This window comes from Athene noctua, unplaced genomic scaffold, assembly GCF_965140245.1.
Source record: "Athene noctua unplaced genomic scaffold, bAthNoc1.hap1.1 HAP1_HAP1_scaffold_31, whole genome shotgun sequence".
Taxonomy (NCBI): Eukaryota; Metazoa; Chordata; class Aves; order Strigiformes; family Strigidae; genus Athene; species Athene noctua.
In genome coordinates this window covers 3226923-3253738 of record NW_027437536.1, presented here as the reverse complement: position 1 = coordinate 3253738, position 26816 = coordinate 3226923, and the positions used below count along the sequence as shown (strand labels likewise).

At 58.0% G+C, this 26816-nt stretch overlaps 1 protein-coding gene, 1 long non-coding RNA gene and 1 pseudogene across 9 annotated transcripts in view; 1 reads left to right on the top strand and 2 right to left on the bottom strand.

Annotated features, from left to right (window-relative positions):
* The window catches only part of LOC141974096 (transcription elongation factor SPT5-like), a 52081-nt gene extending 43133 nt beyond the window's left edge, over nucleotides 1-8948 (top strand). For 7 of the 8 annotated variants that reach the window (XM_074933371.1, XM_074933370.1, XM_074933374.1 and 4 more), the window contains 4 exons: nucleotides 7094-7271; nucleotides 7882-8085; nucleotides 8187-8282; nucleotides 8462-8948. In XM_074933371.1, the coding sequence (XP_074789472.1) occupies nucleotides 7094-7271; nucleotides 7882-8085; nucleotides 8187-8282; nucleotides 8462-8605 (622 nt within the window). In that variant the 3' untranslated portion in view covers nucleotides 8606-8948. The remainder of the gene's footprint in view (nucleotides 1-7093; nucleotides 7272-7881; nucleotides 8086-8186; nucleotides 8283-8461) is intronic. The other variant, XM_074933375.1, reaches the window with a different exon arrangement.
* A 3138-nt stretch (nucleotides 8949-12086) lies between these two features.
* LOC141974091 (protein Smaug homolog 2-like) lies at nucleotides 12087-17951 on the bottom strand (annotated as a pseudogene).
* Nucleotides 17952-20106: 2155 nt separating this feature from the next.
* Nucleotides 20107-21612, bottom strand: LOC141974100 (uncharacterized). Its single transcript, XR_012635684.1, has 3 exons — nucleotides 21499-21612; nucleotides 20965-21090; nucleotides 20107-20177 (listed from the first exon to the last, which is right to left on the bottom strand). It is a non-coding gene; the product is annotated as an uncharacterized LOC141974100 (long non-coding RNA).
* Nucleotides 21613-26816: the final 5204 nt, after the last annotated feature.

Below are 26816 nucleotides of genomic sequence, written 5' to 3'. Positions count from 1 at the left end.
TCAGCTGCTTATGTTAGATGTGTGATTCAGACATAATAACTCTCCCAACAGTGGTCTGGGTTTAAGCAAAATTTTTAAAAACACAGTTTTAGGTTAAAAGTTGTCTGTACAGTTATGACTTGCCATTTTGATTGAAAATGAGAAGTGATAACTTACTCTTTAATCGGGAAATTACTTGAAGCAGTGTTTTGATTACTGAGAGACAGGGTTGTAGTGCTGTTAAAGGATTTTACCAGACTGTGGGTATCTCTAGGCTGCTTTATTAACAACTCAGAGCTGGGCCATCACCTCAGTGAGTGGCAACAGCTGACACAAAGCAGCTTACATTTATATGATTCCTCATAACATGGAATGCAATACCAATTCATCATCAATTTCAAAAGTCCGTTATATTCCAGAGTTCCGACTAGTTCTTCTCGTTCCGCTCCGATTCGTCTTCTGACGTTGCTGCTCGCTGATGCAGTCTTGGGTCATCACGATGACTTATCTTCAGGATTGTTCCCAGAGCACCTGTGCTGTATAAAACAATATCTATTTATTAGTATTCCTGCTATTAATAATATCCGAAGAGAAAAGAGATTTCTAAAGCTTATTCCTTTTACAAATTCCCTCCTTTTGTTTTTCCATCGTACTCCTGCGATCCTTCTTATTTATAATTCCACATCACTCTTTCTATCTTCTGCATTATAAAAGAACAACAACCAATGTAACAAACAAAACAATCACACAGACCATTGTGAAACACTAAGTTTAAAGCATCAGGCCACTTTAGGCCAGTCTGTTTACAGACCTTAAATAATTTTTCTTTTAAGGTTCTGTTTATTTGTTCTGCTTGGCTGGATGATTCAAGGTGATGGGGACTATGAAATAGACTAAAAATTCCTAAAAAATTATAAATTGGGATTAAAATATCAGCTGTGAAATGACCCCCATGATCAGAATCAGTGACTTCAGGAACTCCCCATTTAGGAATTACTTCCTTCAGTGAAATTTTTTACTACTGTTTTTGAATCATTTTTCCTGGTAGGGCAAGCTTTTACCTATCCTGTTAGCTGATCAGTTCTCACTAACATGTCCAAGTACCTTTTTTTTTTTTTTTTTTTTTTTTCTCTTTTTTCTCTGCATTTTAGTATAATCAGTTTGGACCTTGGGAAAAGGAAAGGTGTCTGGAGGTCTTTTTCCACTGGGAGCCTTAATTCGTACAGAAGCGTATTGTTTACAAAGTTTACATCCTTCACAGATTCTTTTGGCTGCTGCATAAATTCCCAGGGCAGCCCAGAGTCGTTGATTCCGGAGCGCTAAGCTCTCCGGCCCCCCATGAGTTTTTTCGTGATGCCATCGCGTAATCGGTAATAAATACCTTTTGGGGAGAAGCGGCTTGTTACTGAGCATCCATTGTTCTCCTTGGGGCTGGGCTCCAAGCCGGATCCACCGCTCCTTTTCTTCATCAGGGAGGCCTTCATAGAGCTTATCTATATCCAGAAGTTTGGATACCACCTCACGTTGTGATCACGACATGATGGACACAGCCTGTCGTGCTGCGGCTCTGGCTGCTTGGTCAGCTAAAGAATTCCCTTTAGAAATCGTATCTTGCCTCTGAGTATGTGCTTTTATATAGATGACAGAAATCTCCGAGGGTAATTGTATCGCCTCTGATAATGCCTTGAGCTGCTTTCTGTGAGGCACAGACTTCCCTGCAGATGTTAGGAAACCCCGTTCTTTCCATAAAGTCCCAGGGGCATGGCAGATACCAAAATCATATTTAAAGTCCATATTTTGCAGCTTCTGTAAGAGCAATTATTTCTGCCCCCCGTGCACCTAAAGGTGCAGGCAAAGGTCCCACCAACAGTCACCACGTTTCCGTAGTCACTGCAAGACCGGTACATCTCCGACCTTCTCCGTAACAGGAGGAGCCGTCCCTGAAGAGGTTCGGATCAGGGTTATCCAAAGGCTGATCCTTCAAATCGTCTCGCTGGTTTCACTTAATAGTTGAACACAGTCATGATTATCTTTTTCTCCGTCGGAGGGTAAAGGCATTAGGGCGGCAGGGTTCAATGCATTGCACCTTTCCAATTTCAAATTATCAGCCAATAATAGAATTATCTCTTCTCTCTGCACCCTTTGAGGAGATAAACCTTTCTCCCATATTGCTTTAATAATATCTCTACTTCATGGGGTACACAGACAGTTAGTGGTTGTCCTAGGACAATTGTCCTGGGGTTTTTTTTCCTACCATTACAGCTGCTGCTGCTATTGCTCTAATGCAAAAAGGAGTTCCTTTAGTCACTGCGTCTAATGTAGAAGAAAATTAGGGAACAGGTTGTTCATGTGGTCCTAAAGTTTGTACTACCACCCCTCTCGCAGTTCCTTTATTTTCATCCCAATACAATGTAAAAGGTTTTGAATAATCAGGAAGTCCTGGCTTTAGGATGAATCCCAGATATTTCACTTGCTGTTTGCAAAACTGCCATTTGGACAGAGATGCACCGTGCCCCTTGTTAACAAGTCGGATACACAGATATTCAGTGTCTCTAATACAGTCATCCGTAGTTTTACTTGCCCATAACAAGTCATCAACATACTGTATCAAAACAGACTTATTTGAAAAAAACAAATCTTGTAAATAATTTTTCAAAATTTGAGAAAATACTGTTGGAGAACTAGTAAATCCTTGTGGTAACCTAGTCCAAGTTAACTGCTTCCCTTGCCACGGGAAGGCAAAGAGTGACTGGCTTTCTTCCGTGACTGGGATGCTAAAGAAAGCTCCTGTAAGATCAAGCCCTGTGAAATACTGTGCCCAGGATCTGTGTTAAATCAGACTCGGATCTGGTACCACAGGGTGTGAAGCAATTACATGTTCATTTGCAGCTCGGAGATCTTGAGCAAATCTATATTCAGCATCTCCATCTTTATCTACTTTATGTTTACTAACTGGTAAAACTGGAGTATTATAAGGACTACGACATTCCTTTAAAATTCTTTTTTCTGAAAAAATGTACAGTTGGTTTTTCTCTACTGGGAATGGCCTCATTTATAATGGGATATTGCCAAATGGAAGGAGGATTCCCTCCTTCTGTTTTTATCACAACTGGCTCAGCCAGTGTTAACCATCCCACTTACTTCAGAGTTCTCTGGGAACTGCAGCCAATTCAAATCGTGTCTCATTCACATCATGTGGGTTTTGACCTCCCAGTTCAATTATTTCTGAGCCCATTAAAACCAGCTGAATCTCTGTTGGAGCCAAGGAGATAAACGGACCAAATTCCTGCAAAAGGTCTCGTCAAAGGGGTAGATAAATATTTTATCTGTTCCCCTGCTACTGCCCGTACTATCATTTGAAATGTGGGGAACTTCAAAATTCAGTACAGGCCCAAAGGGCCAGTAGGGGAACTGGAAGAGATCACAGATTTACCCCAAAGCAGTTTTTACCTCTGCAGAAATCTGACCGTGCTCATCTACCTTGATTCCACGGGGGCCCGTTGTTCCTGCAGTTCCCAGAGAAGATGAGTATCATTTTCTTCGCTGTGATGAGGTCGAGGAGGTCTGGCAGGTGCAGATGCTCTTGTGCAGACACGGGTCTCGGCGGGCACTCTCTCTGCATGTGTCCCCAGTTCCCACGGCAGAAGCATCTGAACCATTAGCATATGGAGAGAGAAGAGGAATTCTGCCTCGCGCGCCCCTTCCCCTGATTCTGCCTCGGGGAAACCCCCGACCTCTCCCCCTTGGGTTATAGGTTTGGGTAACTGCTGCAGCCAGCAACACAATTTCTCTTTCTTTCTCTTTTTGCTCTGCCTTTTTCTCAAGTTTTAACCTTTCTTCTTGCTGCTTTTGCTTTCATCTCTCCCATCAAAAACAAAAGCAGCAATGCTAAGGATTTTAGTTAACGTTTTCCCTGGCCAGCCTGGCATCAATTTCTACACAAACACTAATAGCTGGTGGCTCTTGGAAATGGTCACGGGTCATACCCCCATAATTAAAGTAGCCTTCAACTGGCCCAAATAATCACTTGGGTGCTCGTTGCATTCCAAAACCTTTGTCCAATTAGTTATTCTCTTGCCTTTTTGGAAAATCTTTTCTCTTTTCTCTGCTTGACATCGTTCTCATCATAAAGTTTGCATATCATTCCAGTTAGGGGTGTAATCAGTGACAACTCCCAATAACAGTGGAGCACGTTTTCCAGCATCAGCCCGTAAGCGAGGCATTTTTGCTTGCCAGGTGACTCAAGCACCTTGCTTCCAAGGTTCGTGTCCCATCGCTGCTGTTACTGGAGAGACGGCGGCGCCTGCCCCAGGGCCCACTCCAGGCTTTGGGCTGGAATCCAAACGCCTTGGGCACACGCCAGCACTTCTAAACGGGAATTCAGTTGCTTCAGCTTCAGGAGCTGAAGGAAGTCAACTCCCTTTAGTTTTTATCCAAGAGCTTTTCTTTCTTTGCTGACCTCTGTTATACCAACTATACCAATAATCAGTATCTTGACTCTCAGAATCCTCCAAAATTATTCTTAGAAATTTTTACTGGTGGGGTTTGACTGTTCCTTTCGGAGGCCATACATCCATTGGCCCTCCTCCATCAGTTTCCTTTTCTGTGAGGATTGTGCCAAAGGTATCTTTCCTCAGTTTTCTGAAACCTCAGCAAGGGGCGTCCCCCTTTCAACGCTGAGTACTGTCCCCATCTTCTGTACATCTCTTTTATCTCTCTCTTTGCAAATTTCAGCACGAGAGTTTCCCAGTATAATTCTCTCTGGAATTACCCGTGCCCAAGTCTCTTAGGTGAACTCACCTCTCATTCCTTGGCCGGCAATTTGAGTATGGGCAACGGCTTTGTCCAGAGGAATACCTGACTCTTGCTCTCTTGTGTCCCAGAGTCCCATCGGGGTGGCCAGTTCTGTTAAAGGGTTTCCCCAGACTGCGGGTACCTCTGGGCTGGCTTTATTAACAGCTCAGAGCTGGGCCATCGCCTCAGGGAGTGGCCACAGCTCACAAAAAGCGCCCTCTCTAGATACGATACAACATACAATACCAAGAGTCTCTGGGGATTTTCCAGGAACTTTCAGCTCTCAGTTCATCATCCATTTCAGAAGTCCACCGTATTTCACAGTTTCACCGAGTTCCCATCGTTCCGTTCCAGTTCCTCTTTGGACACCGCTGCTCACGGATGCAGTCTCCGCTCATCGTGGTTCCTCATCTTCTGAACAGTCTTCATCATCGTTCACTTTTAGACTTCCGAGAAAAGACTCAAAATGTTCTATTTGACATATTCTTAATCTATGTCTAGCTTTTCATTGCTCAGCTTTTCTAGTTGCTTAAACTGTCGGTATTGTTCCTAGAGCACCTGTGCTCTATTAATTAAACCTCTAAACCACTATCTCTTTATTAATTAATTATTCCTGCTATTAATAATATCCTGAGAGAAAACAGTTTTCTAAGGCTTGTTTCTTTTACAGTTTCCCACCTCTCTGATGCCCACTTCATTCATCATCTCCTTGTTCAGATCCACCAACATGTTCTTTTGGATCCTGCAGCGAGGAAAGACCTGGCTTAACGAGGTCTCCCCTCGTTATGAGCTCTGATTAATCAGGCCCAGAGTGAGGGGTACCACGATAGCCACAGCACAGGTTGGGACACCACCACCCTCCTAGAAACAACTCTGATAATGATGGGGAAGCTCAGCGCAGGCGAGCAACTCATGTCACTAATTAAGGAGCGGGATAACGAGTTAAGTCCTTCCTTCCCCCTCAGGAGGGGGATCTTTCGGTGCCGTTTTCCCCACTGTGACACGGTGTAAAAGTGCCCCCTCACCTGTTATCGACAAACGTGACGGCGGGGAAAATGGCAAATGGCCCCTTAATGGGACCTTGAGTGATAACACCCTGCTGCAATTGATGCTGTTTTGAGGAGGGAAGGAACTGGGATGAAGTCTCCTATGCAGACATGTTTCTCACCCTCCGAGACCATCCTGAATATCAAATAGACCGTGGCCTGGCACCCCCACGAGACCCACTGGTACTGGCACCGGACAGAGAAAATATGAAGGAAGGGAAAGAAAAAGGGGCCAAAATAAAGATTTCCCAGAGTACTATAAACCGCCGGTAGGAAGCCGGCAGGAGGAGGGTGAAAGTTTGGAGGAGCCAGAGCCAGGCTCCCCCCTCACAGCCCCGTGTCGCGGACAGAGACGGGAGAAGCGAGCGGCGGTGCCGGCTCCTCTGAGAGAGGCCCTAGGGCTGGATGGGCCCTGCCAGGGTAAAAGTCCCGTTCACTTCCTTCCATCTGGCACCTTGGAAAAGTGCAGCGAAGGGGTATCGAAGCGACTGTTGGGGTGACCAAGCATTTCCAGTTTCTAATAAAACACCCGTGCTGGAACCCCAACACAGGAGCCCATATGAGGTTGTGGATGCAGATGGAGATTGGAGTGTCAGGGGCATGGAGCGGGCTGTACCGAAAGCAATGAACTGCTCGGCCCTATATGCCCTTCGGCAGGGACCTAAAGATACTCCCTCAGAATTCCTGGGTAAGCTGCGGGTACCGTGAGGCGACACACCCCTTAGATCCAGGGTCAGGGGTGGGAATACAACAGTTAGTGTCATTATTTATAGGGCAGTCAGCACGGGGCATTCGAAAGAAGTTGTAAAAGCTGAAAGTGCCAGAGAGTTGGAACGTGGAGACCTTGTTAGACAGAGCACAGGGAGTATATAGCAAGAGGAGGGGAGGAGATCTGCATCCTGCTGTAGCAAACCCATATGCACTGTTAATTAGATGAGTACCGGAACTGCCTTGGTTTACCGTGCTGGCCCTAAAAGACCCCTTCTTCTGCTTGCCTTTGAGCTCCAAAGTCAGTGATTGTTTGCATTTGAATGAGAAAAGATGGAGTCCAGGAGGAAGATGCAATTAACATGGACTGTGCTGCCCCAGGGGTTTAAAATAGCCCCACTCTTCTTGGAAACCAAGTAGCTAAAGACCTGGAGCAATGGGAGCGGCCGCATGGAATCGGGGGTCCTGCAGTATGTAGATGATTCCTTAACAGCCACAGAGACTAAAGAAATGTGCATAACATGGACTATTAGTTTATTAAATTTGGGGTCTTAATGGCTATCGAGTCTCTCCACAGAAAGCTCCAGCAGCTCAGCAGCGAGTAACCTGCCCTGGAGCCGAGGTCACGGCTGGGCAAGGGACCCTGGGGACTGCAAGGCCAGAGGCCCCTGTCGGAGCCCTCGGGCACAGCCAGCTAAAGAGCTCTGCGCGATCCTAGGAACGACCCGGAGGTGTCGCCTGTGGGTATGTAACTACGGACTCCTGGTACAAAAAATCCCGCTGTGAGCTATTAAAATCAAATCGGAAACCCTCACTCGGCACGGAGAGGCGCTCAGAGCATTCCGTCAGCTGAAGAAGCAGCTGATGGATGCCCCTGCTCCGGGTTAACCAGACATCACTCAGCTGTCTGGTTATTCTCCCTCGAGAAACGGGGATCTGACACATTTCCCTATATTTTCCTCTCGTTGCTTTAGCTGCACTCTTCTGTCTTTTCTTACTGCACGTTTTCTGTATTGCACTGTTACATTATTTGGTTTTCCCCAGCAAAATACTCCTGCTCTTTTCACTCTGGTGACTGAGTTTAATTGGTATCCCTAATCAGCAAAATAGGGGGAATCTCCCCGAGCATCCCCAATCCCTGACCTGCATCCACAGGCCACGACCGAGCATCCCCCTCAAAATCCCCTCAGAGCCCCCCTAAAATCCCTACAACTCCACAAACCCCCCTTGTAGCCCCCTACTCCCCTCTAAACTGCCTACGACACCCAAACCCTCTCATAGCCCCGCTACGACCCCCAAAACACTGCTTGTAGTGCCCCTAAACACCCCAAAACTGCCTTCTCTCTCTCCCCAGGACAGCCCCAGCCCCAGCCCGGTGGTCAACAGATCCATGACCCCTACAGCCCCCCCCCTGCGGCGGTACAACCCCCACACCCCCGGCTCGGGGACCGAGCAGAGCTCCAGCGACTGGGTGACCACCGACATCGAGGTGAAGGTCCGTGACACCTACCCGGACAGTCAGGCGGTGGGACAGATCGGCGTCATCCGCAGCGTCACGGTGAGACCCCCCCGCCCCGGTTCGGGGGTGCTTTTGGTGCAGGGAGGGGGTAACACACACGGTGATGCTGATTTCCCCCCTCTCTTTTTCTGTTTCTGTAGGGTGGGATATGCGCTATCTACCTGAGGGACAGCGAGGAGGTGGTGAGCATCTCCAGCGAGCACCTGGAGCCCGTCACCCCCACCAAGAGCAACAAGGTAGGGCCCCCCCAGCTCCCCCATTTATCCTGGGCCTGCACCACTCCAACCCCCCCCCCCCCCCTGCTCCTTTGGGGACCTTCTAGATCCCCTCAGGTGCTACCCCAGCTCTACTGGGACCCCCCACCACCCTCCTCAGGGCTCACTCTCCCCCCATCTGCACCCCTCCTCTGCCTCAGGTCAAGGTGATCCTGGGGATGCACCGTGAAGCCACCGGGACCCTGCTCTGCAGGGACCGAGAGTACGGGATTGTCCGCATGGATTTCGAGGACAGGTACAGGACCTTCAGGCTCAACTTCCTCGGCAAACTGATGGAAGATTGAGGGGGCCCACCTGTGCCCCCCGCCCCCTGCTGCCCCCGTTCTCTTTGTGTCCCCCCGTTCTCTTTCTCCACACCCCTTTCCCCTGCTCAGTGTCGGCGGTTGGAACGAGGTTTAGTTGTCAATAAACGCCTGTGGGTGCAGCCGGGGGGATGAACCAGGGCCCCGCGCCCCCCAGGGCTGGGGAAAGGGCGGTTAAATGCCCCCCCGGGGCCGAGAGAGGGTTGCAGCGGGACCCCCGGGGGTGGGGGGTGCTGAGCCGGGACCCCACTGCGGGGCGGGGGGAGAGTGAAGCGGCTTCAGCGCCGGCCGCGCTCATGCTCTGCCCTTACACCCCGCCTCCGCTTCCGCCGCCTCCTCCCATTGGCTCTGCCGCGGCCGGGCCCGCCTCCGCTCCGCCGCCATTGGCCAGCAGCCGCGCCGCCATTGGTGTCCGGCCGTCAGTGACCGCCCCTCCAGTCTTGGTCCCGCCCCGTTCCTCCCGCCCCGCCGCCGCTCATTGGCTGGAAGCGGAGGGAGGGGATTGGCTGCGGCGGCCGCGCGTGCGCCCTGTGGCGCGCGGTGCGGGAAGATGGCGGCGGCCTGTGAGTTCCGCGGCGCCCTGGGAGCCCGCCGGGCCGGGCCGGGCCGCCAGCGGTACCGGCGGTACCGAGGCGGTGCTGCGGGAGCGGCTGCGGCGGCAGCAGGTGGGGCCGCGAGGGGGCTGAACCTGGGCCTGAGGGGACGGGCGGGCGGGAAGGGGGGGCACGGGGCTCCGCGGGTGTCCCCAGCGGTGCCCACCTGTCCCCGGGCTTCTCTGGGCGCCCCGCGCCTGGGCCTGTCTGTCCTCGGGGGTCCCCCGCCCTCCCCGGGAGGCGCCGGCGGTCTCTGACTGGCGCTGGGTGTTCCCAGAGCTCCCCGGCTGTCGCTGGCCATCCTCGGCCACCTCTAGGCCTCCGGGGCTGTTCCCGGGGCCCTCTGGCTGTCCCTGGCCACCCTCGGCCCCGCCAGCACTCCCTGCCTGCCCCCGAGTGTCTCTGGGGCTCTCTGGGCGTCCCTGAGCATCCTCAGACATCCCTGGGGGTCCCTAAAGGTCCCTGGGGCTCTCGGGGTGTCCCTGACCATGCCCAGAGCTCCCTGGGAGTCCCCAGGTGTCCCCAGAAGTTCTGGACTGTCCCCGGGGCTCCGCGGATGCCCCTTGCTATCCTCGACCCTCCCCAACTGTCCCCAAGCCCCCCTGGGTGTCCCCAAGCCCCTCCTCCCGGTGTGTGCCCCCCCCCCCTCTGTGTCCCCTCGCTACACAGGTGACAGAGGGACCCCTGGGACACCCCGCGGGCCTGGAGGAGGATGAGTAGGAAGAGCACAGCCCCCTCCAACCGCGGCAGCCCGAGTTTTTGTGGAGTTTGCGGGGCTGTTCTCGAGGCAGGGGGCCCTCTGCGCCGCGGCGATGGAGAGCGCCGGGCCTTTGCTGAATGCCGTGCCGGCAGCGGGAGGGAAGCCGGGCGCCCCTCGAGTCCCGGCGGTGCCAAACCCACCCCGGCAAAGAGTCAGAGGAAACGCTTGGCTGTCGGCAAACCATTTACTGGGGGATCACTGCGAAAACCGGTGCCGAGAGCGTGTGGCACAGCACATCCTGGGGCATCCCTGGCTCCGCTCTTCTCTCCCGGCGTGGAGCCGGGTGTTGCTGGTCGGGGTGGCTGAAGGTGAGGAAGAGGAGGGTCTCTGGGCAGCTCTTCTCTGCCGGGGGGTTTGCCAGGGTTGCCGCGGTGGCTCAGCAGGGATGTGGGTGTTCCTGGCTCTGTGCCGGGAGGAGTGTGCCAGGCACAGTGGGGGAGTCCCCGTCTGTCCCCTGGGGCCCATCCTTGGGGACAGGGATGGCGCTTGGCCGCTTGGGGTCGCGCCGCGTCACCGGAGCGTCCTGCGGGGAGAAGGATGGGGGGGGTGAGCGGCACCGTTACAGAGGCTCTCAGATAAACAACCAACCACCAACAATAAAAAATTATTAACACCATTAACTAGCTCTCGGTGAATCACAGGTGTGGATGTCTGTGAGAGGAGAGCAGATCGACTTTCTGGGGTTTATGGGCAACCCAGGGACCTGGAGCACCCCGGGATTCTGGGTACTCATGGTATGGGGGCACCAGGGACCCCGAGCATCCAGGGCCCCAAAGCACCCGGGGGACGCAAAGGCCCCGAGCACCCGGTGTCCCCGAGCACCCACGCCCAGGAGCCCCCCCACGGCTGTACCTCGGCGTGGGACGAGGTGTTCGCTCAGCCAGGCAGGTTCTGCTCCACGCCGCTCCCGGCGACCACGCTGCCGTCGGGGCGGCCACGCTGTTCCCGGCTGCCGGGGGCCCCCGGCACCGTGGAGTTACCGGCCGCGCGCGTTGCCCTGGGCTGGCGCTGATGCTGGGAGCGCCCGGTGCCGTGGCGGGTGGGGACGGGGGCTGGGCAGACGTCCCGCGGGCTCGTGCCGCTGCCGTACCCGTGAGACCCTGCGCGTGATCCAAGAGATGAGCAGGGAAACCCCTGAGCTTCTCCCCTGAGCCCTGGCCAGGCTCGGGGGCAATCTCCTGTGAGAGCCAAACCAGATATTCCCGCTCCAAACAAAGGCGCCGGCTCTCCTGCCGGGCTGATTTTGGGGCTAGAAGGCCGGGCCCGCTCCCAGCGCCTCTGGAGGCCTCAGCTCCGGGCGGAGGCACCGCGTAGGATTTCCCCCTGCCCGGGCCAGGCTCTGCAAACCCTCGCTGGAACCGGGGCTGCCCGCGGGGCTGGGGGCTGGCAGCGGGGGCAAGGGCTGAGGGATCTGCCTTAACCCCTGTGCTCTCTCTCGGGCAGGGATGCTCTGAGGCGTTGCCCTGTGCTCTCCTGGTTGCACTGCTCTCCCTTGTCTCACTCCGTGGGCTCTGTATTATTCCCCACACTCTGGAGTTATTTGCAGCAGAAGACGCCGGCTCTTTCCACTCTGCTGTCGGAGGTTAATCGATATCCCTAATCAGCCAAACAGGGGGACCCGGGGGGGCAGAATGTGTGGGGCCCCCCCAACGCCCTCCCCCATAATCTCTTCCCCTCCTCCTCTTCCTCCTCCTCCAGACGAAGAGCGTGAGGAAGGCAGCGAGAGCGAAGGGGGAGAGGGCAGCGAGGAGGAGGAGGAGGGGGCCGAAGGCTCCGGGAGCAGCAGCGAGCGGGGTGGGGGGGCTCGGCCCTCAGCGAGGATGAGGAGGAGGAGGAAGGTGGCTGGGGGGACCTCCGGGGGGGGCAGTGACACCGCCCGGGCCGCTCGTGACCAGGGGGAGATTTTGGGCAGCAACAGCGGCGAGGAGGAGGGAGAGGAAGAGGAGGAAGAGTCCGGGGGGGGCAGCGAGGGGGGGACCCCGCACAGCCCCCGCCTGACCCCAGCGAGGCCTCGGAGGACGACGAGAGCCCCAGCGACGCCTCCGACTCCTCCAGCGACAGAGCGGCGTGTCCCCCCTCCCCGTTTTGGGGAAAAACCAGGCACTTTGGGGGGTGTTTCTGGTTTTCTCTTTAATAACGTAGTCAGGGTTAGTAGCCACAGCCGGAACTAAAGTTATTCCTAACAACTTGTGTCTAAAATAACGTTTTCTATCGCAAAGGGCCGCGGCGCTGCGGGTACAAAGGGGGGGCGGGGGGCTGTACCGACGGGGGAGGGGTCCTGGGGCATCCCCACCCTGGGGGAGGGGAGGGAAGGGGGGGCATCGCCGTGTCCCTCAGTTTGGGCTGTAAATAATAATGATATTATTAATGCGTATTAATATACGTTAATATCATTTGGGGTACTGATACAGTAATGAAGAGAAAAGGAATAAAAACTGAAAAACCCATCAAAACCGCAAAGATTTGGGATTGTTAAAAATGGTGAAAACCGACAAAAATGGGGGAGAGGGGGTAAAGGGGGGGCAGGGGGTGTCTGTGTTAATCCCCACCCCCCCTCCCCGCCGCTTATTTTGGGGGTGGGGGGGGTGGAGGAACCGAGCGAGACTGGTCATGGAGGGGTGACACCCCCCCGTGGAGTGGGGGGAGGGGTCATGGGGGAGGGGGGGCGGTGCCATCAGATGGTGAGGTCTTGTCTGAGCCATCTGCGGGGGGATGGGGGGTGTCAGAGGGTACTTGGGGGGGGCCACATCCCCTTACACCCCTCCCCTCCCCCAAATCCCTTCCTGCCCCCCCCAGCGCCCCCCCCGTGCTCCCCATCCTCCCCCGTGTCCCCAAATTCACCCTGTCCCCATGTGTGTCCCCCCCATACTCCCTCCTGCCGTGTCTCTGTCTCCCCCCGTGTCCCCACCCTGTCCCTGGACACCCCCATGTCCCCGGACCCCTCTCACGTCCCTTTGCCCCCCCGAACCCCCCTCACCGCCCAGCACTTGCTCCACCATGCTGAACAGCGACTCAGGCGTGGGGCTGATCTCCAGGTCCGTGCCGGGGAGGGGACGCTCTGAGGGGGGGCGGAACAGAAACTGGGGTAAGGGGGGGCCCCAAGATTTGTACCCGACCCCCCCAACCCTCCTAGGGAGGGGACCAGGCACTCTGAACCCCCCAAACCTCCCACACCACGACCAGAACATCTTCCCCCGCCCTAGTGGGATGGGGGGTGCGGAGGGGAGGGGGGGAGCACAGGTTCCTCCCCCCACTCAGGGGGTGCCCCAAGGTTTTGTCTTCCCCCCCGCCAAGGTTTGGGGGGGCCCGTGTCCCCCCCCAAGACGTACCCTGGGGGAGGGCGAGCAGGGCCTGGGGCGAGCTGTTGATCGGCACCGAGTGGGAAGGTGCGGAGCAGCCACTGGACCTTTCCCCCGCAGCAGCGGAGCCTCTTCTTCTGTGTCTCTGTGAACGCCTGGGGGGGGAAGGGGGCACATGGGGGGGTCACACAGCCCTATAGCCCCCCCCCCCAAGCCCTACAGGCCCCCCAAAGTCCCCACAGCCCTTCCCATACCTCGTGGCTCAGGCACTGCTCCAGGAGCTGGAGGTAACTGGTGATGTACTTCTTGTCTGGCCGCGACTCCAGGAGCTGGGCGCAGACTGGGGGGGGTCGGGGGTCAGGGAGGGACCCAGACACCCTGATTCCCCCCTCCCCAGAGCCATGGGACCCCCCAAAAAAAGGAATTGTGGTGTGGGGGGTGTATCTCACCTTTGCCCATGACACGGGTGAACTGCCCCGGGATGTCCCCGTCAGGGACAGGGGCTGTGGGGTCTTTGGCGTTGGTGGCCCCCGGGGGGGCCCTGTCGGAGGTGTCGTCTGGGTGGGGAGCGGCTGGGGGGGGGCGAAAGGCTTTAATGGGGGTCACTATGATCTGTCGGAGCTCCTGAAGCACCGGCCACAGGCTGCCCCCCCATAGGATGCGCTGTGGACAGTGGGGGGAAGTGTCAAGGAGAGGGGGGGAACGTGGGGACTGAGGGGGAGATCAAGGACACACACCCCAACCCCCCCACCCCCAGTCTTGGGGACACAGGGAGGGGTGACCAGGGACATCTTGTGCCACTGCTGGGGACACGGGGAGGGGTGTCAGGGATGTGGGGGACACCCTGTCCCATCTCTGGGGACATGACGGACATGGGAGACACTCTATGCCACCCTCGGGGACACCCGTTGCCACCTGTGGGGCGTTGGGACACTGGGGACACCCTGTGCCACCTCTGGGGACATGAGGGAGAGCAGGGACACCCTGTGCCATCCCTTGGGCTGCAGAAGGGGACATGGGCCACCCTGGGGTCACCTCTGAGGACCTGAGGGCCTCCACGAGGCCACCCCAAGGGACATGAGGGCCATCCTGGGGCCACCCCAAGGGACCCGAGGGCCACCCTGTCACCGTCCTACTTTCTCCAGCGCCTTGAAGATGCTCGGCCGCTCCCGCAGCTTCTGGATGCTGAGGAGGATCCTCTGCCGCGCGCCCCTGGGGACATTCTGCGGGGACAAGGAGGGGACAAGCAGGGTCAGTGACCGGAGAGGGGGGGACCGTGTCTCCCCCTTCATTGGGGGACATGGAGGGGGGGGGACACACCCTGTGTCACCTGCGACTCGAGGTGATGCTCCGTCAGCGACATCATCTCCTCATACGTCATTTGGGAGAAAAGCGCCGTGTATTCCTGCAGCCCCAGGCTCTCCAGCCAGGAGGGGACATCTTGGGGGGGACAGGAGTGTGACACGGGGTGACAGGTCCCTATGAGCCCCCCCACCCCCAAACGACCCCCCAAACCCCACCTTTCATGCCGCTGCCCTCCTCCTTGCAGGTGTTGCGGCCGCCGGCCAGCTTCTTGGTCTGTTCACTGCCTGAAGAAGCCATGCTGCTTTGGGAGGACGGGGGGGTGTGGTCCCCAAAAGGTGGGGGGGGGGGGCACAGGGGTTTCGTCACCCCCCCACACCCATTCGGGTCCCCCTCCCTGGGCACTGCCGGGCACCAGCGAGAGGGAGGGCTCCAGCGGGCTGGGGTGCAGCTGGGAGGGCAGAGCTGGGGGGAGAGGAGGGGGGGGTCAGGTGGTGGGCAAGGGTCCCCTCTGCAGGACACCCCCCTGACAAGTCCTCCTGGCAACCTGGGTCCCCTTAATGTCTCCCCAAGTTCTGCCTGTCCCCTCCATTTCCCCCACAACCCGTCCTGCCCATCCTCAACCCCCATCCCCCCCAGGCACCTCCCTGTCCCCCCTCCCACCCCTCCTCACCATCAATGTCCCTTCTCAGCCCTTAATGTGCCCCCCCCCAGACCCCTTCCCGCCCCCTCTGTCCTCTCAATTCCCCCCCAGACCCCTTCCCGCCCCCTCTGTCCTCTCAATTCCCCCCCAGACCCCTTCCCGCCCCCTCTGTCCTCTCAATTCCCCCCCAGACCCCTTCCCGCCCCCTCTGTCCTCTCAATTTCCCCCCCCAGACCCCTTCCCGCCCCCTCTGTCCTCTCAATTCCCCCCCAGACCCCTTCCCGCCCCCTCTGTCCTCTCAATTCCCCCCCAGACCCCTTCCCGCCCCCTCTGTCCTCTCAATTTCCCCCCCCAGACCCCTTCCCGCCCCCTCTGTCCTCTCAATTCCCCCCCAGACCCCTTTCCGCCCCCTCTGTCCTCTCAATTCCCCCCCAGACCCCTTCCCGCCCCCTCTGTCCTCTCAATTTCCCCCCCCAGACCCCTTCCCGCCCCCTCTGTCCTCTCAATTCCCCCCCAGACCCCTTCCCGCTCCCTCTGTCCTCTCAATTCCCCCCCAGACCCCTTCCCGCCCCCCCGCCGGCCCCACTCACCTGCTCCCCCCGGCCCGCTGCTGCTGGTGGGGGGGTACAAGGGCGGGTGCCTGTTCTCCTCAGGAGCCGCCGCGGACCGGGACGGCCCCGACTCGGTGGCTGCATCTTCGGGCCCCTCGAGAGGAGGTGGTGGCCCTCGAGCAGCATCGGGGCACGAAGGCTCCATCGGGGGGTCGCCGCCGGCACCGGGCAAACGCTCCTTACTGGCGCAGCCGGAGAGCCAAGGCTCTGCGGCCGTCCCGGGGGGTGGCAGGGTGTGTCTGAGAGCCTCGCAGAGGGGCTGGCTCTCCTACAGGCAGAGCTTGTTCTTGATCCCGGACGCCAAGATAAAAGTGACTGTTTCATGTCGCTGGCCTTGACGTTGGTGCTGCCAGGGCGCAGGAGGGGGCGGGGGGCCAGAGAGAGCTACTCCTGCCTCGGCCGGCTCCTGCGGCCACGGGCTGATGCCACCTGCAGCAAAAGAAAGGGGACAGGGAGGAGACTGAGGCTGCGTCCCTGTGCAATCGTGTGGGGAGGTGGGGGGAACGCGGGGCTAAACCCCGATGGATTGATCGACTGATTCTCAACCCCCCCAGTCCCTCTCTGACCGGCAGCTCTCCAGCCACTCCTCCCCCAGGCTGTAGCCCTGCTGGGGCTGTTGTGGCCCAAGGGCAGCCCCCGGCATTTGCCCTCGGTGAAACTCCCCCAGCTGGGCTCAGCCCATGGCTCCAGCCTGGCCAGGTCTCTCTGCAGAGCCTCCCCACCCTCGAGAGACCAACACCCCCACCCGGCTGGGTGTCACCTGCAAACTGACCGCGGGGGCACTCGAGCCCCTCGTCCAGCTCATCAGTGAAGGTGTTAAACAGGAGCGGCCCCAACACCCAGCCCTGGGGGACGCCACTGGTGGTAAACTGGAGTTAACTCCCTTCCCCACAGCTCTTTGGGCCCGGCCAGCCAGCCAGGCTTTTACTCGGGATTTTATCTCCTCCTCTGCTCGGCTCCCTTCAAATATGACTTTTTGTGGTGACACACAAACTCTGTGCTCACCCTCCCTTCTCTCCTGCACCCACTGTACCAAGTCCATCTTGCTTCCCGTCCTCCCTCCTTTTCCCACAGAAGCCCGCCGTGCCCCTTGGCACCACGAAACTGGGTCAGTATTGACAGAATGTTGATTGGACTCCAGCCCCACCCGCTCACCCCGACCTACCACCACAAATAGCCCCCCAAGCCTGCACCCAACTTGGAGGGACGACCACCCGACACCAAAGCGGAGGGACAGACCCACGGGTTCGTGCTCTCGCCCCCCCAGAGGGGGCTACGCCCAGTGCATCCGCGGGAACTGTGTGTGTGGGACTGCAATCGTTCCGGGTTGGGTTTTCTCGGTTGCTGTAGTGCTCTAGAGCCAACCTGCAGCTTGTGCGTTTATCGTAGGCAGCCTCAGGGAACCTGTCAACGCTGCATGAAAACAAACCGTGCTATCCGTGAATCTGACTGTTTCTCCTGAGTGCCCGCTGGGGCTGGCTCGGATCAGGGTCCCAGTCCCGACTGGTATATTAATACCAATTTCATGTCACACCTATTAAGGGACAAGTCCAGCCGCCCCTCGCCCCTCTGATCTCTGAGGACCGGCCAGAACGCAAGGGGATTTCTCTCTTACCAAGTGAGCTCTTACCCTAAAGGCAACACCGGTAAACGGGGGGACCCCCGGACCTACCCGGAGGGGGTGTTGGGGCTGTTGGGGTCCCAGGCGCCGCTCTGGGCGGGCGTGCGGCTGCCGTCGGGCAGCGGCGTCTGCGAGCCGTAGTGCGGCGTGCGGCTGCCTGCCAGGGCCCCGGCGGCTCCGTCAGCCCCCCCGAGCCCCCTCTGGCTGGGGGGAACCCAAGAGTCCACCCCCCAAGTACCTGTTACCTGGGGCACCAGGGACCCCCCAGCACCCATGATCTGGGGCACCAGGGACCCCAAGTCCTTCTGACTCTCACCCAAAATTCGGGTTCGCTTTTATCCTTCGTGCTGGTGCCGTCACCACCCCGCGCTTCGACCGGCACTGCCACAACGCTGCCGCCGCCGATTTTAGACGACGCCGGTGACGGTTTTGTTGCCGTACGGCTACCGGCGGCGTTCCTGCGACCCGGTCGCTGGGTGGCTGCGGTGACGGGGACCGGTTTGGCTTCCTAACTGGTGGCTTTCGCCTTGACGGTCCCTCCCGGCTCAGAGCTTTCCTTAGGGGGAGGTTTGGCGAGTTTTTTTAGGACGCCAGCGTACTGGAGCACGGAGCAGTCGTCGTCGCTCTCGGTGGCTTTGTCCCCATCGGTCCCCAAGGCATCGCCCAGTCTGCTGAAGACCCCCGCGGGCTGGGAGACAAGGTGAGAGGAGCCCGTCAGCACCCGCACCCCCATTTACCCTCCCCTGCCCCTCTGCCCCCCGAATTCTGCCCCTGGGATGGAGACCAGATGGATACCAGCCCTCTTGGGATGTAACGATGCAAAATGCTGCCTGCGTCAATTAATGACTAGGCTATAAAGCAGGTCTCTGCATCACCCATAACATCATATTCCCTCCGATTTGTCTCGAGGGGCTGAGTCTGCAAATTGTTTTACACCCCCAAGACTTCCGTGCTGAGCTTTTTGCCTCCAGAGGAGAGAAAAAACCTCCTGTATCCCCCCCCCATTAAAGGGGTCAAAATAGCAGCGCAGATGAGGATCACCCAGGGATTGGGGATCCACTTGCCTTTGGTGGCTCCCTCCTGCTCTTCCCAGGGGTTCCCCACCATTGCCCCGTTATTTCAAGGCTCCTTCAGCCCTTCCGCGGCGAGCGGGAGGCTGCAAATCCCGATATAATCCCGGGGGAGAGGGCCCTGATGCCGGGATCCCGGTGGGGTTTGGCCCAGCTGCCGAGAGCGACGGCTACACGGAGCCGCAGCTGAAAACCCACGTCCTCTCACCTTCCCTCCTGTGGCCGTGTCCGCTTTCGCCTCGGCTCCCAGCCGGTCGAAGACAGATGTCCTCTGCAGACCTGCAGTTTTCAGGAGAACGTGGGTTTTTGGAGGCTTCCCTGGAAAATGAAGCTCTGCCGGGTCAGCGCCGAGGGCTCGCGGCTTTTCAGCCCCGTCCTACCATTGGGGCACCGGCAAAATAAAATTCACTTGTCAAAAGCGTGCAGATGGCCACCCGTCCCCTCCTTCCTAAGGCTTAAACGGGCGCGAGTGGAGCCTTTACAGCTTGTGGTCAGTTAATATCTCCTTGGCATAACACAACTGCTGCCCAGTCGCTCTCTGGATGCGAAAATCCTCACGGGATTCGTAACGACAGGCTAACTTGGGGCTCAGCTGGGCTTCTGGAAGGGAAAATGAACATCAACCCCCCCAAAGGCTGGTACCTTTAGCCGCTTGCTGTTGCGGGATTTTCTTCGTCCTCGGCGTGGTGCCCCGGGCACGTTGATGATGTATTTCCCTTCCATTTCCGCCGTCACCCGCCGGCGTTTTACCGGGACCGTTGGACGTTCTCCTGCCGTGTCGCATAATCCTGGGGGGACGAAGGAAAAGCGAATCGAGAGCTCTCGTCGCAAGGAGCCTCAGGGATGTGGGAGGGTTTTACGAGCGCTTGGGCACCATCCTGGGCTGGAGTGAGCTCTGAGCCTGGCACCAACAGAGCTCCCCCAGCACCGGGCTCTGTAAACACCCTCCCCCCGCCTCTAGCTGCCCCCAGCCGCAAAATCACAGAATCCTTTGGGTGGAAGGGACCTTAAAGACCACCCACCCCCTACCGTGGGCAGGGACGGCTCCCACTCGACCAGGCTGCTCCCTCTGCTGTCCAGCCTGGGCGAGGGCACCCACAGCTGCTCCGGGCAGCCCGTTCTGTGTCCCACCAACCTCCCCGGCAAGAGTTTCTGATGGAAAACTCCCCTCTTCCACTTTCACACCGCTCTCCCTCGGCCTGTCTCTGCACCCTCTGATAAAAAGCCCCCCCGCCCTGTCCTGCAGCCCCCTGCAAACACGCAAAGGCTGCTTTAAGCTCTGGCCGGAGCCGCCTCCTCTCCAGGCTGAACCACCCCGGCTCTCTCAGCCTGTGCTGGTACGGGAGGTGCTCCAGCCCCCCCAGTCCCCCTCACAGCCTCCCCTGGCCCCGCTCGCCTGGGATCCCTTCTCTCTGGAGCATCAACCTGCCCCGCTCAGCTTGAGGTCACCCCCAAACTGGCTGCGGGTGCACTTGATCCCACTCTCCGTGTCCCCACTGACAGGGCTCAAACAAATGAATTTCTGACAGTTATTAAGACTAAACTGGGATGTGATATACAAAAGCTTGGCTTGTGCTTTGCTTCGTTTGGTTCTCAAGTCAAGTTTCTCCTCAGCTGCTTCCCGAGGTCCCTTTAGGTAAGGTTTAGGTTTAGGTCTGTTGAGGTAAGGTTGAGACGCTCGTTAGGCTCCCTACAGAATTCCCTGAGAGCAGACTCAAGGCCTTCAGTGGACACCTGCGCAACTCCTAGAATGGGCAAACTAAGATAAGGGGGCTCGAACAAAGAGACACAGAGACCCTGTTCTAGGGAGGGTGATTCTGCTGATTGAGGAAGGACACACCTGGACTTGACTTCAAACACCGTGAAGAAGACTACTTACTTCTTCCCTCGACTACCAAAGACCCCCACCCTGTTTTCCCTACACATGCTCGGACTATGTGAATGAATTCTGGGCACTCATTATCATAAAACATCCCTTCCAGGAAAGGTAATGAATATGCATGATCTGTGTGCATATAAACAGATGCCCCTTACTAATTTCTGGGAGGCCTCATGGTGGACAATCCCCGGGGCGATCCCAGTGCCACTAACCAGGAATACCTGCTTAACAGTACAAAGATTTGCTGTTCCAGTCTATTTCTTTGTTTGGGCAGCAAAGCTGTTAAATCCTACCGGTCCCAGTAGGGACCACTGAGGGACTCTGCCCCCAGACACCTTGCTGGAGCGCAGCCAGGCAGCCGAGGCCTCGCCCGCTGAGGGGACCACCCCTCAAATCCCTGTCTCTCCATTTCAGAGACAAGGGTGCTGCGTGCTTGGCTCACAAACCCACCGCCGGACCCAAAGGGGCTGTTAAAATTTGACTGGGGGGCCCCTGAGCAGGAAACACAAAGCAAAAAGCAGCTTGTGCCGTTTCTCCCGCCGGGATCCGTCGCCCCTCCCTACCTGCCTTCGCGGCGGCCGGTGCGTTGGAGACGGGGACGGAGATCGAGGAGGCGTGGGGCCGCTGCGGGAGCGGGGCGGCGGGAGGCGAGTCTCTGCTCAGGCTGGCGGCGATCGTCCGGCTGGCGGCTGCAAGGGGGGCAGCGCAGTGAGGGCGAGCTCTGGGACCCCGGGGGCTTGGGCGAGCGGGACAAGCGTCCATCTCGTCAGCTGAATTCAGGAGGGGTCCTTCCCCCGGGAGCGCGCGGAGGGCAGCCATCCTCTGAGCCCTTCCTTTGGAAGGGAATTACGTTAATCGTGCAAGGGGATTTCACCTCCCAGAAACCTCCCCCCCGCACTCAGCGCTACCGGCGCTGCGGCGCAGCTCGGCTTGAACGTCGGGGGAGCTGGGGCAGAGCCGTTCGGTGGCCGCCTTGCGCATCTCCCGGAGGAAAAAACCACGGGGAAGGGTTCTCCCCCCTCAGGCTGTGGGGAGGCGAACAAGAAGGCTCGAGGCAAAACTCTGCTGCTGAACGAGCCGGCAAGACTTCCCCGTACCTGCCTGCACACGACTCGGGCATGTCTGAGGATGGCGACGATGTCTCCCACCTCTCTGATGCCCACTTCATTCATCATCTCCTTGTTCAGATCCACCAACATGTTCTTTTGGATCCTGCAGCGAGGAAAGACCTGGCTTAACGAGGTCTACCCTCATTATGAGCTCTGTTAATTAGGCCCAGAGTGAGGGGCACCACGATAGCCACAGCACAGGTTGGGACACCACCACCCTCCTAGAAACAACTCTGATAATGATGGGGAAGCTCAGCGCAGGCGAGCAACTCATGTCACTAATTAAGGAGCGGGATAACGAGTTAAGTCCTTCCTTCCCCCTCGGGAGGGGGATCTTTCGGTGCCGTTTTCCCCACCGTGACGCGGTGTAAAGGTGCCCCCTCGCCTGTTATCCACAAACGCGACGGCCGGCCTGGGGGCACCCCGGCTTCCGGGGAAAACTGCATCCGTTCGGATGTCGCTGAAAAAAAGCCCCAGAAAAGGGAAAACGAGGTGGCCACGGAAGAGGGGGTGGGCGGCCGCCTGGCTTTGGGCGGGCACCGGCCGAGAGGCTCATTCCGGGCCTCCGCAGCTGTCGCCGTGCCGTTAGCGGGATGGGGAGGAAAACGGCTCCCGGGCTGGCGGGGGCGGGGAGGGGACGGTCTCCCGGAGGAAAATACCCAAGCTGGGGGGCTGAGAGCAACTCGGGGCCATTTTGGGCGGCGGAGGGGGAGGAGGGCGGCAGGGCAGAGAGGGAAACGTCCCTTCCCCACCGTGCCGGAGCCCGTGGCGCAGGAGCCAGCGGCCGCGGGGCCGGGCGGCGGGGCCGGGAGCAGCCTGCGGGGAGAGAGCGGCGGGGCGGCCCCTCTGAGGGCCGGCAGGCAGGCCCGGGGCTGCTGCCGCCCCCCTGCCCGCAGCCCTGCCCGCTCCTCCCGCCCCACGGCCTCTCCTCTCCCTCCTGCCCCTCGGCCCACACCCCCTCCCTGCCCCTCACCTCTCCGCTCCCGCCGCCGGGCCCGGCCCCACCGGAATCCCCCCTCGGGGAGCGCCGCAAGGGACGGCCCCGCCAGGACTCACCCGGCGCCGCCAGCCGAGGGCGGGCAGGGGAACGGGCAGGGGCGCCCCCTCGAGCGCCGGAGGACCGGGGGGGCCCCCGCGGGCTGTTGGCAGCCGCCGCCGCGGACGCCGGGGCCCTCGGGACGGGGGGGGACGGGGCGCAGCGGGCACCCCCGGCAGCCGCAGCCTTGCGCGGGGCCCAGACCTGGCCCGAGACATGTCCCTGGCGCTGAACCCGGGCCTAAAGATGGCCCTGGCCCTGAACAAGCCCTGAAGATCCCGCTGCCCCTGCCCCTGGCGCTAAACATCAGCCCTGAGCCCCCGATCCGGCCGGGCCGGGGGGGTGACGCCAGAGCGAGCTTAATGCCCCTCCAGACCCAACGGCCCCAGCGCTAACGCCCTCCCCCAGAGAGGGCAGGGTGTGGGGGGAGCGGAACCTTGGGGCTGAGCACCCGCTTTCTGGGGGGGCCGTGAGGCGCGAGGGTGGGGTCCCCGAGGGGTGGCGGGCTCTGCGCCCCAGAATTGGGGTGTCCCGCCCTACTGCCGGGGGTACCGGCCCCGGTGGCGGAGGAGGGAGGAGCAGACCCTTCCCCTCCCTGCCCCAAACAGGCTGGGGCACGGGAACACCCCGATCCCGTCAGCCGGCCGGGAACGTCTCTGCCCCGGCCGGGTTTGGGCTCTGTTCCCTTCTCCGTAGCCCAAAAGTCCCAGCTGTGCTGCCCCCGGGGGGGATTCGCCTGTCCGGGAACGTCAGGAGAAATGGGTTTGTTCTGTGCCAGCGTCACGCCGGGATGAAGCCCAGCGGCACCTCCAAGCAGCTCCGGGGCTGGCGACACCCCGAGACCCCAAACCGAGGCCGGAGTTTTCCCGCTGGGTCTCTGGGGCCTCCCGGCCCCGCGCGGCTCCTGCCCTCGCCCCGATCGCTGCCCCCTTCCTCGCGGCTCCGCACGCCCTCGGCAGGGCCGGCCCAGCCCCCGGGGCCGGGGGTTTAGTCCCCAGGTCAGTTAAGCTCAGCTCCGCGCCCACAGAGAGCGGAACAGAAACAGCAAAAGGCTTTTGAACAGGATCCGCGGGGGCGAGGAGCCGGGAAGAGAAAACCCGCCGGGGGCTTGGACGCGGCGGCGTTTCGGCAGCAAAACGTTTGAAATAATCTCACCCCAAACCCCGCCGGGAATGCCAAACGCTCCCCCCCCGCAATGAAACTGAAATTACCCCTTTTCGCAGCCAGCCCGGGTCAGCCAACGACGCAGCGACGCCGCTCGGTTCCTCTCGGCATCGCTCCTCGGAGCTGCGTCCCGCGGGGCTGTTACTGGTAGGAAACAGATGAAAATCTCTCTTTTTTAATGATTTCTTATACATGACCGAGATCCTAGAAATAAGCAATCAATGGCCATCGTGATTCCGCAGAAGAGACTCGGAATCAGTAAACTGCCGTGAGGCTGCAGGTGCTCCGCTAGTCTGAAGTCACAGAGCCATGCTGTGCTGCTCGTTCGTCCCCTGCACAGCCCGAGCACGGCTGGCCAAAAACCCCGCCCAGGTAATCCTGGGTGAGGACGGACGGGTGGACACCTTTCCTTTAGGCATGCTTAAGCTGATTATAATATTTTAACTGAGACAGGCACAAGAAATGGGTGACAATCCAAGCGTCTGCCTTTAATGCTTTTAAAGGTTCTAAGATTAACTTCTCAGAAGTGGGAAATGTTAAACGGAACATCGAGGAACGGTTGCGGGAGACAGGCCAAGAAAAGAGGGTTGTTTGAAGCCGGGTGACTTGATGGCCCTGAAACGGCCCAACAGACCGTGTGATCAGGGGCAGAGCCACAGACAAGAAAGGACTCGCTGCCTGGTGGGGATTTCTGGGCATTTTTGATCACTGACAGAATAGAGCATTGAAACGTCAAGGGAACTGCGGTGGACTTTGTACGATGTGATGGTTTAGAGTCCCGATGTAAGGAGGAGCAGGGACTGATCAGCTCGTAGGTCAGCTCGTAGTGGGGCGGGTTGATGCTGCTCTGGTCGGTGCAAAAGACGTTTTCATCCGAAGCGTCTGGGAATGAAAAGGTTCAAAGGCGTCGGGGATTTCAAGGGTGCTGACGAGAGCCCGGAGGCCAAGGGCAGCTCAACGTGAGCGCCGGTCCCTGGTTTATCCGGGCTCTGAACGAAGTGTTGGGAAGCGAAGGCTTTGCCCTCGGGATATTCGGGGTGAGGCGGCAGCTGGAGTCCAGGTAAGTGCAGAACACGTGCGTGATGATCTGGAAGCAGAAAAACAAACCTCGCTTTAGCGTCCTTAGAAATACAGCAGCTTCCTTGCCATAATCGTGGCTGTCCGTGACAGTTTTGGCGAGTGCAACGCTGGCTCAGCCCCGGTGTGTTCAGGAGCCCGAGGCAGTTTGACGCTTAAAGCGGAGATTCCAGCGGGCCGGCACGCCACGGCCGTGCAGGCAGGTTTGTTTTGTCCAGCAGCGAAACAGCCCCAGTCACAAGGCGATAAACTGAGGCTGCGCGTCAGCAGCTCGGTTCCCCCAGCAGCAACTTTATCCCGGCACCCTGCAGAATTTGGCCAAGGCACGGCTTTAGCAGATTTAGGCCACGAACTCCAAGCAAACTGTTTTAGCGACGGGTCCTGCGCTGCCTGCGAGGCTTCGGCTCAGAAGGGCAGCTGGAATCCAGTGACAGCAAATCCCTCCTTGTCCCTCACGAAAGGCCAAACAAAAATCACTGGAAAAACCTGAGCTGGCCACAGGTCTTATTAAGAATGCCAAAATTTTGAGATAAAGTGGTAAAACGAGGAAACCACGCTGCAGCCTGCTGTTGGTGGCTTAACCCTTCCCGGGGAGGTCTCAACATTTTCTGTGGGCAACATCACCCAGTGATCTGTAATCTGGTACTTGCTGGGCTCGTTCTATACAACGGGGTCTGTTGCACAGAAAACACAAAAGAGTTCCTCTGGGCTAAATGGCCAAAGTCTCCAGAAATCTGGGAGATGCGCCTGGGAAAGCAGAGCGTTGTATTGCCTGCAGGGTGAGCGACAAAAGGGCGAAATTCCATTTTTTCTTATTCTTACAGTGATTGTCTCGAGTCACTGAATGTCAGAACTTCATGGCAAGTGTTTCTTTTCATCTGTTGGGTCAGAACTTCTGTCCCAGGATTGCTGGAAGTTTCACTCCGGGGTGCCCTCCTCTCTCTCTTCATCTCTGAACACTTGGAGCTGCTCACCCCGCTGTGGGGCAAGACACCGAGAGCTGCTCCGTGGCCAGTCACTGTCAAATATTCCATCATCTTCACAAACTGAAAATCAACCCCTGTGTCACGACTGGTTTTGTACAACTGCAGCTTCAGCAACTGACTCTCGTGATGCCTTTGTCAGCAAAGCTGTGAAGCTCTGACGGTCACACCTCCTGTTATATTCATATTAATTAAAAACACCAACCCGCCGCGTTTTATATTTCAAATCCAAAACTAAAGGCTGTGGGCGGCGGGGGGGAGGAAATACAACATCCCCAGCCCCTCCCCGCAGCCGCCACTGCCACGATTTGGCCAGAAAAGCGCTTGGAAAATGGCAAAAATCCCCAACGAAACGAACACACACACACAGAGGAAAAAAAAAATAAAAATTGAGTTAAACCTGCCTGTGGGACATCGACAGCGTCTGATCGTTCCGCGGCGGTGACGGGGTGAGGGGGTTTGGGGGTGGGGGCTGCGGGGAGCGTTCTGTACAGCGGGGCCTCCGGCTGCTTTACTAGTAGAATAAAAAATGGGAATTTTCCAATTATTTGGGGGGTTTTATGAAGGTTGGGAAATGGTGAGATCCCGGCGGGGGGCTCCCCCATGGGAACCGCCCTCACCCCCCGCACCGCCCCCCAATTAAAAACGCGGCGCTGCTAACGAAGTCGGCGCCGAACTGGGCCCGGGCGGCAGCCGCCTCTTTCCCTGGAGTTTTTTACCAAAACTGGAGGAGTTGTTGGGGTTTTACCAAAACTGGAGGGTTTAGTTGGGTTTTTACCAAAATTGAAGGATCTTGTTGGGGTTTTTTAACCAAAATGGGAAGGTTTGGTTGTGGGGATGTTTTACGAAAATTTGAGGGATTTGGTTGGGGGTTTTTTTCCAAAATTGGAGGGTTGTGGATGTTTTGGGAGGGTTTTTTTAGCAAAACTGGAGGGTTGTTGGGACAGGATTTTCTACCAAAATTTGAAGGGGTTTGGGGCGAGGGGTGTGTGTTACCAAAATTGGAGGGTTTGGCGGTTTTTTCACCAAAATTGGAGAGTTGTGTG